Source organism: Syzygium oleosum, unplaced genomic scaffold, assembly GCF_021117445.2.
Source record: "Syzygium oleosum isolate NSW1041296 unplaced genomic scaffold, Sole_v2.1 Sole_v2.08, whole genome shotgun sequence".
NCBI classification, from domain to species: domain Eukaryota; kingdom Viridiplantae; phylum Streptophyta; class Magnoliopsida; order Myrtales; family Myrtaceae; genus Syzygium; species Syzygium oleosum.
The window spans coordinates 5,121,279-5,133,868 of NW_026607492.1; the positions used below are offsets into that span (position 1 = coordinate 5,121,279).

A 12,590-nucleotide genomic window follows, 5' to 3' on the forward strand; every position below is an offset into this window, starting at 1 on the left:
GTGAAACCCACGACGGGTGAAATAGTCAAAACACTTTATTGGGGAGTATTTTAGTCGAATTAGAATTGAAAAAAGTGCAGCCCTTTATTTATTGAAAATAAAAAATCTCGCGCCGCCCGCTGCCGTCTAATAATATTCCAAATCGTCCTCGTCCCTTCGGCATTACACATGAATACGCTCGTGATCATCCGCTTAACATCAGACGACTCTCCTCTTACAAGCCTCGGGAATTCGATGATGCCTCGAAGACATCGGAATTACCACAATACCACCACCATCTGCCTCGAGGCCAAGGCATGTACTAAAAGTTAAAAAAGCAACACATCGAGCTTTTCACTTTTTTCAGAAGCAGCCCATCTTTGGACGACCAAAAATATGCAAGAAAGATTCGAGCTTTGACGGGGGAACCCATCAAGAAAGAAGCTAAACTTTTGGCTGTTTCGTCGCGTTCTTGGATTTAAGCCGCGTCCCAAAACTCTTGGCGCGTCCGCCGTCGTCCCGCGTCGAAAAATTCCCGCACGAGGAGCAAATTGGAGATGGTACTAGAAAGAAACAAAGACAGCGCCGTGAAACGGCGAAGCGGTTTCATAGTAAGTTCCATACGAGGAGAGAGAGAGAGAGAGTCGGAAACCAAGAACGAATAAACAGGGAGAAGAGGGAGTTTTCGACTGCCTAATTCCCTAAAAAAAAGACCCTCAATTTCGGGTCAAGTTCCAAATTTATTCCGAACTTTTTTTTATCTAAAAAAAAACCCTCCAAACTTTAGATTCAATCCCAAATTTGCCTTGAACTTTTTTTCGTCCGAGAAAAAATCATAAACTTTAAGTCCAGTCCCGAATTTGTCCCGAATTTTGTTTTGTGTAAAAAAAAAATCACCAAAATTCAATTTATTTTAAAAAATATATCCCGATAATCCAATCCCAACTTGACGTGGCACTTTCACGTCGATAACAAATCCACATCAACAGAGTAATGGGTTTTTTTTTTAGACAAAGAAAAGTTCTGAGCAAATTTGGACTGAACATAAAAATTAGATTATTTTTTAAATTAAAAAAAAAGTTTTTTGGGGTGGATTCGTTATTGTCTCTAACTTTCATATCTTAGAATGATTTTATTTTGGAGAATTTCAATAATTTTTATTTGGTTTGATTTATTATCGAAGTGGAAATACGACGTTGGTCTGTACCTATCACCACATTACTTTGTCGATGTGGATTTGTTATGACGTGGAAGTGACATGTCAAGTTGGGATTGGATTACGGAGGTATATTTTTGAAAATAAATTGAAATTTGCTGATTTTTTTTTATATAAAATAAAGTTCGGGGTGGATTTGGGATTGAAATTAAAGTTTGAGGTTTTTTCTAAGATAAAAAAAATTCTAGATAGATTTGGACTAAACCCAAAGCATGAGGTTTTTTCCGAGAAAAAAAATATTTAGGACAAATTTGAAATTCGACGTAAAGTTTGGAATTTTTTTAAGGGAATTTGCCCAGTTTTCAACGCGAAAGTGTCGCTTTTTATCCCTCCAATAATGTGAAACGCGACTTTCATCACTCGTCACCTCTTGTCCCCCCACCTTTTCGCTGTTTCCCAGAATTCTCTTGGCTCTTATAAAGAATCTGGAGCTGCCACGCCCAAGTCTTCCGTGTTAGCGAGGAGAGGAAGAAGAAGGACGAGGAAGAAGGACGAGGCGGAGCAGCAGCAGCAGTGGTGTTGTGTGCTTTCTATTTGGGCAATTAGCGATTTTGGGGAAGTGTTCAGCTGAGTTCGGGATGGGAAATTGCTTGGGTTCTCCATCTAATGAGTATATTCATTCTGGCAACGCCAGGACTTCCACATCAGGTGCATCCCAGGAGCCCCTACTTCCTCTTTTTTCCAAAGATTGAGTCTTTGCTAATTCTGGGTCTTCGCCTTTTTTGGGTGTTGTTTCTTGAAATCTTCCGGGGAAAAAGTTTCAACCTTTGATGACCCTTTTTGTTGTCTCGACACCTCGTGGAGCTGGTTATGCTCAACTTCCACTTTCGGATTGAGTTGCTTCATTTTTGCAATTTTGTTGGTTTTCTCTGTTTGCTTATGTCTCGGTTCATTTGCAGCTCGAGAAGTTTTGAGATTTTACTTCTTTCACCGCAAAAATCCATTATGTCCACCACTTAATGCAACATTTGCTGCTCTGTGTCGAGCAGGGACATCAAATTACCACGGCAACAGCGCGGGATTCTCTGCAACAAGCAGCAGCGGTGGAAATGGCAAGTTCTCGGAGGCGGCGAGCGCGAGCGCGAGCCTGGACGGGGCAGATCTGAATGGGGAGATTCTGGAGACGCCCGACTTGAAGGTCTTCAGCTTTTCTGACCTGAAAAGTGCTACTAGGAACTTCAAGTCTGATAATTTATTGGGTGAGGGAGGTTTTGGTAAGGTCTTCAAGGGCTGGGTTGATGAGAAGACACTTGCACCTTCCAAAATGGGGAGTGGAATGATTGTTGCCATCAAGAAACTGAACCCAGAGAGTGTCCAAGGTTTCGATGAGTGGCAGGTAAATTCTAACTCAAAAAGTTCATTAGCAATTTGTTATTGGCTCCATTGAAGATTGACTTGCGAATTAGTGGTAAATAGGGGAGGGAGAAAGAGACGGTCAAGAAGTTGGAATTAGCTGTAATTATGATTAGTGGACTGTCACTACCTCCTCTTCCCCATCTCCATTATTGAGCATATGCACACTTGGGGGTCCCTCGTTGACAAATAAATGGCCACTCCCTAGTTTCCTTGCTCTAATAGATTACAAATGCATGGTGGAGGATTGATTTCCCTTTTTGATAAAGATCAACTAATATCCACAATTTCAAGAATGTGACAAAGTTATGTTGAAGCCAAGAACGATGTTGGCCTACGTTAACTCTGCCTCTCTGATTCTTACTCAAATTTGAGCTGAACCCTCCCTTCGAAGTTGTAGTATAGCTCCACGCCAGTGATAGAACCCGTAACCAAGGTGTCAAGTGCGTGGAGCTACCCTCCTTGACAATCTCTGCATATACAATTAATTTATTAGGGAGGCATTGGGTATTTGGCTATATTAAACTTCATCTAGCTGTTTTTGTGGCAATTATACATTTCTACATAGCACTTTTTGTTTACATTCATATGAACTTAGGTCTGGGACATTTTACCGGCACAAATGTGAGACTAGATGGTACGTTAAAATTCTCCCTTGGAAGGTGCTTGAAAATGCTGCTAGACTCGCCAATTTCTATATTTGTCTGCAAAGTCGAACTGTCAAAGTCTTAACATGCTTGCCTAATGTCTACTTCACTTGTGACTTCTCAGCAATGTATGATTCTGCATTTGGTCAATAGCTCTTTGACAGATTTAGTCGGATGGCATTTGGGAGATTCAACTTTAAGGCACAGATGATTAAAACACCTTTGGAACACTTCGATTTCTTGTAAGATTGTTGTCCTCATTTAACATGCAAACGTTTGATCACACAAAAACCACACATGTATTTAATCCCTGTGTAATGGCTCCCCACCAAGTTTTTGTTGCATTGGCAATTTAGTAGTGCATTTAATCTGGTTATGTTGGCATTATTGTTCCAATGGAGAGAAGAACCTATAATTATCTTATAACCAGACATCTTAACCATTGTATCTTCTATTTATGTATGTTCTCCAACGTGTTTCGGTAGTTATTTCCTTTTTGATTGTGCACTGCAGTCGGAGGTGAACTTTCTTGGAAGGCTTTCGCATCCCAATCTAGTCAAATTATTGGGATACTGTTGGGAGGAGAAGGAGCTGCTCCTTGTCTACGAATTTATTCAGAAGGGCAGTTTGGAAAATCATCTCTTTAGAAGTAAGAATTCGAGAAGGAAAAAAACGGAAGAAGAATGTGAAACTTTTAAGTCAGACATCCTTTGCTTAGAAGTCCTTATAATTCATTCTTCTTTCACGATGCACAGGGAGTCCTGGTATTGAACCCCTATCTTGGGATAGACGAATCAAAATAGCTATCGGAGCAGCTCGTGGCCTGTGTTTCCTGCATACTTCAGAGAAAAAAATCATTTACAGGGATTTTAAGGCCTCAAACATACTGCTCGATTCGGTTAGTTCCTATTTTATGTGCAAGTGTGAGTTTAGAGCCTAGAGCATTGACTGCTGTGCCACTGCAATAAATGACTAATTAGGTCAGCCTATTGATGAAGCTTAAAGGAATAATTGGGAACTTTATAGCAAGCAATATAATGTACATGCTCTTTCCTTTTTCCACAGAAGAGGAAAATGTATGAACAATCCTGTCTTTTGCTCTCTCTGATACCTATAAAGTAAAGAATAGCAGATACCATACTCTTAGGTTAGTTTAAACATTTAATCTTTTGGTAGCTAGCACGCTTGTATTTGTAAAAACATTTCATCATCAATTAGAAGAAACTATATCGTTTCAGTTAATTTATTGGCAGATGTGATTTTAGGGAGTTCCTTAAAAATTTAACTTTAAATCTTATGCTTATAACTTTTCAATAAACTTCTTTTTTACCTGTCTTTTGTAGCACTATAATGCGAAAATAGCTGATTTTGGCTTGGCAAAGTTAGGACCTTCTGGAGGCGACTCGCATGTGACGACCAGAATTATGGGCACATACGGTTATGCTGCACCGGAGTATGTAGCAACAGGTAACTGCATATTCTTCACTTACATACAATACAATTTAATAAAGCTTCAAAGACAAATGTCTCTTCATCTTTAGTTGGCACTATCTAGACTAGAAATAGGAGGCCTAAACGGGTATATGCCAGAAGATGCGTGATGTACTCAACCACAAGAAAGTAACTTTTGCTTTCTTATAGTTGTGCAGCATTTTGCTTTGTCTTGTCATTTTCTTCAGCCAAAGATTACAAAAAGGGTAGTAAAGACATCCAAAGGTCTAGAGTGAAACGAAAAATAATTTGTTTACCCATAAGACACCCAATGTGCCATTTTAGATTTGCGTCCATTAACACTCTCAGTACACATATTAGCTGACGTGAAAGATTGTTCAACAGGCCATTTGTATGTGAAGAGCGATGTGTACGGCTTCGGTGTGGTCCTACTAGAATTGCTGACCGGTTTGCGGGCACTCGACACGAAGCGTCCTAGTGGGCAGCAAAGTTTGGCGGATTGGACCAAGCCAATTCTATCTCAAAGAGGAAAGCTGAAGAATATTATAGATTCCCGGATGGAGGGCCAGTATTCCTTTAAGGCAGTGTTACAAACCGCACATCTCACTCTGAAATGCCTAGCTACGGAACCCAGACATCGGCCCTCCATGACAGAGGTGGTGGAGACTTTGGAACGGATTGAATTGATCAAGGATAAATCAAAGCAATCCACAATTGGTTCTCATTCCTTGGCTAATCGTGTGTAAGTCATCAATCGATGGATCGTCGCTCACCTCTTCATCCAAGACATCATGGAACTGTATTGTGAGCTTGGAACTTGTCACTACGTAGAAAGAACATAGCAATGGATGATTCAACAACGTTAGCATCCATCCAAATACCACATTCTTTGGTTGTTGTACGATAGTCAGATTCTTTCTAATGATCTCCTTAGGTTTACAACCTTTTCTTTTAGTCACAACATTTGCCTTAAAATAAGGGTGGAATGATTAGAATGTACAAGCATTTTCTTCTTTTTCTCTGGTGTGATTGGAAATTATGATGTACGACCTATTCTTTTGTAGTTGACCATGAATGGAGAGATAACAAAAAAATTTGTCCCTGGGAAGTGTTTCCAAGTTTATGGCCTCCTCTTAATCATCAGTTCTCTGTAGGAAGCTTGAAATGCAAAAAGCAAATAACTGCTGTTTCTCTTTGCACAACAAGGGTAGAGACAAATCTAGGCTCGTGTTCCTTGAGCGCATGATCTACCTTTTAGGGAGCACTCCTATTTTGCTTGGAACATTTGAATCCAATAAACTTGACTGTGGCAACATATAAAGTGGCGAAAATCTGGTTTCCAGTATTTCAACTGGTGGATTTCTGTCGGCAGAAGAAGGCTGAGAGGAACGCGAAAAGCCTCGGCAATCCTCTGTTACCAATGTCCGACCAAAAAGAGCATGTATCCTGCATTCCAACAATTGCTTGGTGGACAAGAGAAACGATCTTTCATTGGCTGGCGAGCCACAGTGATAAGGTTAGCCTTCAGTTGCGATTCCTAGATATACTATGTCTACTCTAATTTGTCTCATCCAAACGTAACCAAACCGTTTCATTGGCTTCCAGATTTTGGTGGCAATTGGAGGAACTCCGGGTCCTGTTACTCGTCCTTGAAGCCCTGGGATGAGCCGTGCGGAATGAAGTGTGCTTGCGGGTGGACTTGGCTTTCCATCTATGCCGAGACCAGAATTTCATATTGTCAGTCAAATTGGGTTGGCTTATGTTCAACAGAACGACCAAGTTGTGGCTCAATGTCTTGAAGGGTAAATAGACGAGAGCTCGACACTTCTTGTATCACATGGCACCCAGAGCCGCTCGGTTTAGGATGGGGCATCACGGTACGAGATATCACACTGGACAGAGGCCTGTTTATTCAAGTAGGGAACCCGCAAGCCGCAACCTTGTTGAAGTTTGACGAGTTCCATGGATACCTTGGATGGAACCAATTCTAGTAAAACAGAACAAACTGAAAGCCCTTTGCAAGTTCCAGAATCTGTTTGTTCCTGGCACGAACTTTCTGGGATGCTCTGAAAGCGAACTCTTCGCTTGTTACTGACTCAGAGGACCACATCCGGAAAATCATAAGTCAATACTACTCTACTAGTTAGCCTGTTCTGATGGACTATTCCGAGCCAATTTCTGATTCGTCGAAATTTAACATCGAAAGATTGGCAGATTTTCGAGAGATTTTCAAGTTGCTATCTTTGGAGAATTGCAGCATCTATAACGTATCGTTGAGTGCTACTATTAGCGCCGATTCTTCTTATCAACCCGTCGGCGCGCAGGTTCTGGTAAGGTAGATACAATGCATCTTTTGATATTGAAGGAACTTAGATTGGCAGATTACTTGGTTTCCTAGACAAGCTAAACGGATTAGCACATATAGTCCATGTGGGTGAAGACTAAGCACACTCAATCACAGGAAGAATTTGTGGAGAAAAAATTGTTTCTGCTGCAAATAAATTGCTAGCACAGAAGATGTGACCGTCTTGTGATTGATGGAAATAACTCTTGAGATATGATCAAGTCCTTTTCATTTCAATTAGAAATTAATTAGAGATTAGAAATGTGATTACTAGAGGAGGCACTACCTCCCCCACAAAGAGTTATGCTGCAGACAGGAAAAGCATCGACAATAACCTAACCTAGACTTATTGTTCTAGCTTAAAAAAAGAAAAAAAGACAAAAATATGAAAAGATTCGATTATAATTATTGTACCTTGATTCATTTTCGACATGTGAAGAATAATTGACTCTAAACTAGATCATCCAACTTGCATTACTCTACTTCAATAGAGCACATGTATTAAGGAATATGAATTTTCTTTAAAGAATAAGGAATCACATATTAGATTTTTTGTACATCGAAAATTAAAGTTCTGAAAATTATGTACCGTTATGATCAGCGCGGAAACTACAACGAAATCAAAATTGAGAAGAATGAAAGAGCACACAGATTTACGTAGAAAACACTTGCGGGAAAAAGCCACGGGAAATGGAGAAGCAAAATTCAATATGGAAATTCAAGAATTACAAAAAGTAATTGAGAAAAACCTAAGACTCTTTTGGTCTATCCTTAAAATATAAAAACTTGAGAAAAACAATATTTATACCGCTCCATATCACGGGGTTGCAACCCCCGCACCCCCCGCCGAGGACCAACACCAAACCTCAATTTTCTTTTTCATCTTATCAGGTCGCCACAAAATTCCAATTTTGATATCAAAATCCAATTTAGATCGAATACATGAAAGTGACAAAACAGAATTCAAGACATTCTCAACACGCCACTAACACAAATAACACGCAAACTTTCAACGTCAAATTAACACAAAGTAACACGCAAACTTTTAAGTCGGGTCAATTTCGGCCCAGCCTTCAAACGCACCATCAAAACACGTACACAAACTTCCAAACGAGACTCCGACAACATCGCATACCTATCACGCTCATGGGACAGTTCCGGCCTCTGTTTACCTCAGTCGTGCATGAGTGTCGTCATCGGACGTGACAAACGGTGCCTTCGCGTGAATGGCCTAGTATCTAGAACGAGTGAAAACTCGGTTTTGTAACTCGTTGGATGGCTCCCCTAACGGTTTGCAAAGCGTAATACAATGTCACTTCCGATGATTCGACCCCACATGCTATTTATTGCATTCGATGGATCCAATGCGAGAGTTATAATCCAAGATGACATTGCCTAATTCGCCGTCCATGTTACGTTCGTCGGTGAATCGACAACTCGACCGACACTTACGGACAACAAAGGTAACCGAGGTCAGAACATTTAAAGTTTGTGCCGAAAATTTCTCATGAACATAGGTATGTGTCTTTCTTTGAGGAGATCAAAAGTTGGGGCCAAAATCAATCTAAGGTAAAAAAGTTGGGGAAATTGTCCAATCGGTCCTAAATAGGGCAGTGCAACTTGTCAGGTTCTACCTTGAAAGCAGAGAATCGGATCGAGCCGCCTATAGAAATAGGTCTTGTTCTCGATTCCAAATTTTTTAAATCAATACTATGCGGGTAGGTTCCAGATTCTGAGCGTTAAACCTACCCACTTAGGGTACGCATGATAACCATTCTGTTTCTATCCAAAACTAGTTTTCTGTTTCCGAGAATAGATTTGGAACAGAAACCTGTTTGGTAAAGCAATTCTATTTTTCTATTTCTGGAACAACTTTTTGTTCCAGAACTGGTTCTGGACCAAAAATTAGAATAAAAAAAAAAGTAGATTTTCTGTTTCTGGACGAGAAATGAAAACCATTTCTAAAAGAACATGTCTTCGCTCTTCAAAACACATCTCTTCCTAAATTTGGCCCCGATCAGACCTGGCCAGACCGATCCGAACTGGTTCGGTCCGGTTCATTCCCAGAGGGAAAATAAAAAAATTTCTAAAAAAAATTAGAAAAATCATTAAAAAAAATTAGAAAATTCATAAAAAAAAAATCAAAAAATGAGAAAATTCATAAAAAAAAATAGAAAATCCAAAAAATTCCTAAAAATCTCAAAAAAAAATTTCAGAAAATCCATAAAAATTGAAAAATTCCAGAAAATAAAAAAAAGTTAGATTTTGGGAAAATACGAAATTTGGTGAATTTTTTCAAAAAAAATTCAAAAATTCAAAAATTCTAAAAATTCAAAACTTCACAGAATGGCTTAAAATACCTGTGGCCAGCGACTTTGAGTGAAATTTAAATTTTTTGAGGTGCCCAGATGATATTTTTTAAGACTCCTTAGTTTAGGGATTTAAAAAGGGTTTTAACCCCTAAAAAACCCTAAAATGGGTCTTTACCCCTAAAAAACAACACATTCCTTTGAATGAATAAGCCCTTAGGGCTTTACTAGGGTTTTGGTATTTTGATTGATTTTTATTTTAGAGACCATTTCTAAAAAAATGAATTTCTGTTCCGGGAAATAGAAATTTGTGTTGTTATCAAACGGGTTTATGTTCCAGGAAATAGAAATTTTATGTTGTTATCAAACGGGTTTCTGTTTTAGAAATAGAAATTTTTGGTCGTTATCAAACGGGTTTCTTTCCTCAAAAACCCGTCCTGGGAACAGAAATAGAAAAAATCTATTTATGTTCCATCAATTGTTTCTGAAATAGAATAGTTTTCATTCTCGCTCTTAAGAACTGGTTAGAACCTGTTTTTTTGAAGTTGGAAGAAGATGATCTATTATTCTCCCTATTGCTTTACATTATTGTTTGTTTTGCATCGATATTTTACTTTGAGCCATTTTGTTGCTCATACTATTTTTCTATAATCACTATTTGTCTTGGTTTTTTTTTAAAAGAAGCAAAAAAATAAAAAAAGAAACCGGTTCCATGGTAGACCCTAGAACCGGACCAAACAAACAAAGTAGGTCCAGGGTCGGTTCCAAGGCAAACACGGTAGATTCTAGGTTCCAGATCTAGAACCTACTCACCCTTGAACTGATCACTCTTAGTTCTAAACCTTTCAATTGGTCAATTTAGTCATCAACATTTAAATAATTTGGCAATATAGTCCTTCATGACCAATTTTGGCCCGAATTGTAGATGTGGATGTTGGGCATCTAACGTGGCACGGCCGACATTAATGTGGGCGATTTTTTCAATTTTTTAAAATTTCATTTTTTCTAAAGAAAAATAAAAAAATGGAAAAAAAATAAAAAATCAGAAAAATTTAAAAAATTTGCAAATAACAAGTGAAATTCATTCCACTTGCCAAGCGAGGGTCATCCGCCGTCCAAAACTCAATGAAAGAAAGAAAAAAAAGGGGGGGGGGGGGGGGGGGATGCATAAGTTTTTTTAAAAATTACAAAAATCGTCAACGTTAGTAATTTCCGACCAAAATTGGCCGGAAAGACTACATTAGCAAATTGTCTGAAGGTTTAGAACTAAATCGATCAAATTAAAAGATTTAGGACGTTTTTTGGTAATTTTCCTCTATGCAAAGTATAATCAAATTGTCTATACTCCATTCATCGATAGATCGACAACTCAACGGCCTTCATGGACAACAAAGGTATAGAAGTCAAAACTATTCTGTAAGCACTAGTATTTGTTTATTCTTTAAGACATTCAAAGTTTGTGCCAAAATTATCTCACGAAACATGAGTCAGTGTCTTTCTTTGAGAAGATCAAATGCTTGGGCCAAAATCAATCTAAGGTCAAAGTTCATGCCTTTTTGGAAAAAGGAATGGAGTTCGAAAATTACATCTTTACTCTCCTAATAAAATATGATCCAATATGATCCTCTTACAAAAAAAAGAACCAAACCTATTGGTGGCCTATCAAATACAAAATTATCACACTCATTGTTGGTCTGGATAACTCAAATTTGCTAGCCAATTTTGTGCATGCATTTCCCTCCCTAAAATTATGGCGAATCTTGGCCAAATGAAAATTCTTGGGCATATTTCCAATTTGAGAAATGAGTACGTCACCAAAATGAAGCGATGGAGTTGATTTCCGAAGCAAACGAAATGGCTGCTTGCAAGTTCGCCGCTACAATAACTTTAGTAATACCTAAAGAGATTGCTGTTTTGCGCCAAGAAAATGCCCTGCTGTTCTACTTTGAGTGAAGGACACACTCTCATTCTTTGCGTAAGTTCAACAAGCCAATTGCCTGAGTCATCACGAATAAGTCCACCTACTGAAACAGGACCCGGGTTGCCTTTGGAGGCCCTGTTGATATTAGGCCAATTTTTTTATAATATGTGGGAATAAGATAAGGTGAAGGGTAAGTTCCTTCGCCAAACATAGTAAAAAAGAAAGGCTTTTCTTCGGGGGCTCAGAAACAGAAAAGTCAAATTAAGGACCATGCGATGCAGTGAGAGAGAACCAAAGAAGATGGCTGAACAAAGCTCGATGGGGGAAAGTTCAACAACTGAACCTCAAATCTAACATGTTGGTAGGCTTCTACTTTTGAGTTTCTAGGAGGGACCATTGCTCTTCTCCGCCTCCCCTTAAATCCGTCCTATATGCGCGTCGCGGACTTATCATGTTATTGCCATTTGACCGTCACGCCAGTATCGCGTCGGACAAAAGTTATGGGGTTTGACAAGGCATCGATTGCAAGAAAAAGTAACAATTTTGTGGATTGGGTAATTCAATCAAAGTGTATGTCTTGCTCTCATTAAAGATTAGTGTGCGCGACGGAATTAACCGTGAAAATAAGTCGCGAAAGAAGGTTTACTTAACTTGGGTTGGACCATGGCTTTTAATCGATGATGGTAAGTAACTTTCAGCCTATTTATAATTAGAAAAGGAATCTCTATTTTATATATCTACATCGTTTCATTAAAATTGTCGGATGAAATTATACAAGGAACCTCTTTCCTCTTTTGAGCAATACTTAATATGCTACTACTAATTTACGTAATTAATATACTTATCGATGCAACATATTATAATAAATTTAATCCGTCGCCAATTGTCTACGCACCAAATTTCATACGGATTCCTCTTCCTTTTCCGAGCAATGATCGCACGTGATGGTTGTTATATGAGATCAGAACACTCAGCGACGTGGCGTCGAGCCATATTTAAAGTCGAACGACAGACTGTCGCATTCAACGGGTTGGCCCGGTTTTTTCCTTGCTCGTAAGCACCTCGCTCGTGCAGCCCATGGGTTGTGAAGCGTCTGGATTGCTCTGCTCTCTGGTCGGATTAAATTACACGTGGATACCTCTTCCTCTTTTGAGCAATACTTGATATGCTACGACTAATTTATGTAATTAATATACTTAGGCATGCAACAAATTTAATCCGTCGTCATTGTTTCATTAAAATCCGACGGACCAAATCTCATACGGATTCCTCTTCCTTTTCCGAGCAATGATTGCACGTTACACTTGTTATATGAGATCAATACACTCGGCGACGCGGGATCGAGCCATATTCAAAGTCAAACGATAGA

At 39.0% G+C, this 12,590-nt stretch overlaps 1 protein-coding gene across 1 annotated transcript; it reads left to right on the forward strand.

The window, feature by feature from the left end:
• The first annotated feature begins 1,629 nt into the window (after window positions 1-1,629).
• On the forward strand, window positions 1,630-5,664 carry LOC115687781 (probable serine/threonine-protein kinase PIX13). The gene is made up of 6 exons (XM_030613447.2): window positions 1,630-1,843; window positions 2,185-2,531; window positions 3,709-3,844; window positions 3,951-4,093; window positions 4,539-4,662; window positions 5,032-5,664. The coding sequence occupies exons 1-6, from the start codon at window positions 1,774-1,776 to the stop codon at window positions 5,391-5,393; spliced, it is 1,182 nt and encodes a 393-aa protein (XP_030469307.2). The 5' UTR covers window positions 1,630-1,773; the 3' UTR covers window positions 5,394-5,664.
• Window positions 5,665-12,590: the final 6,926 nt, after the last annotated feature.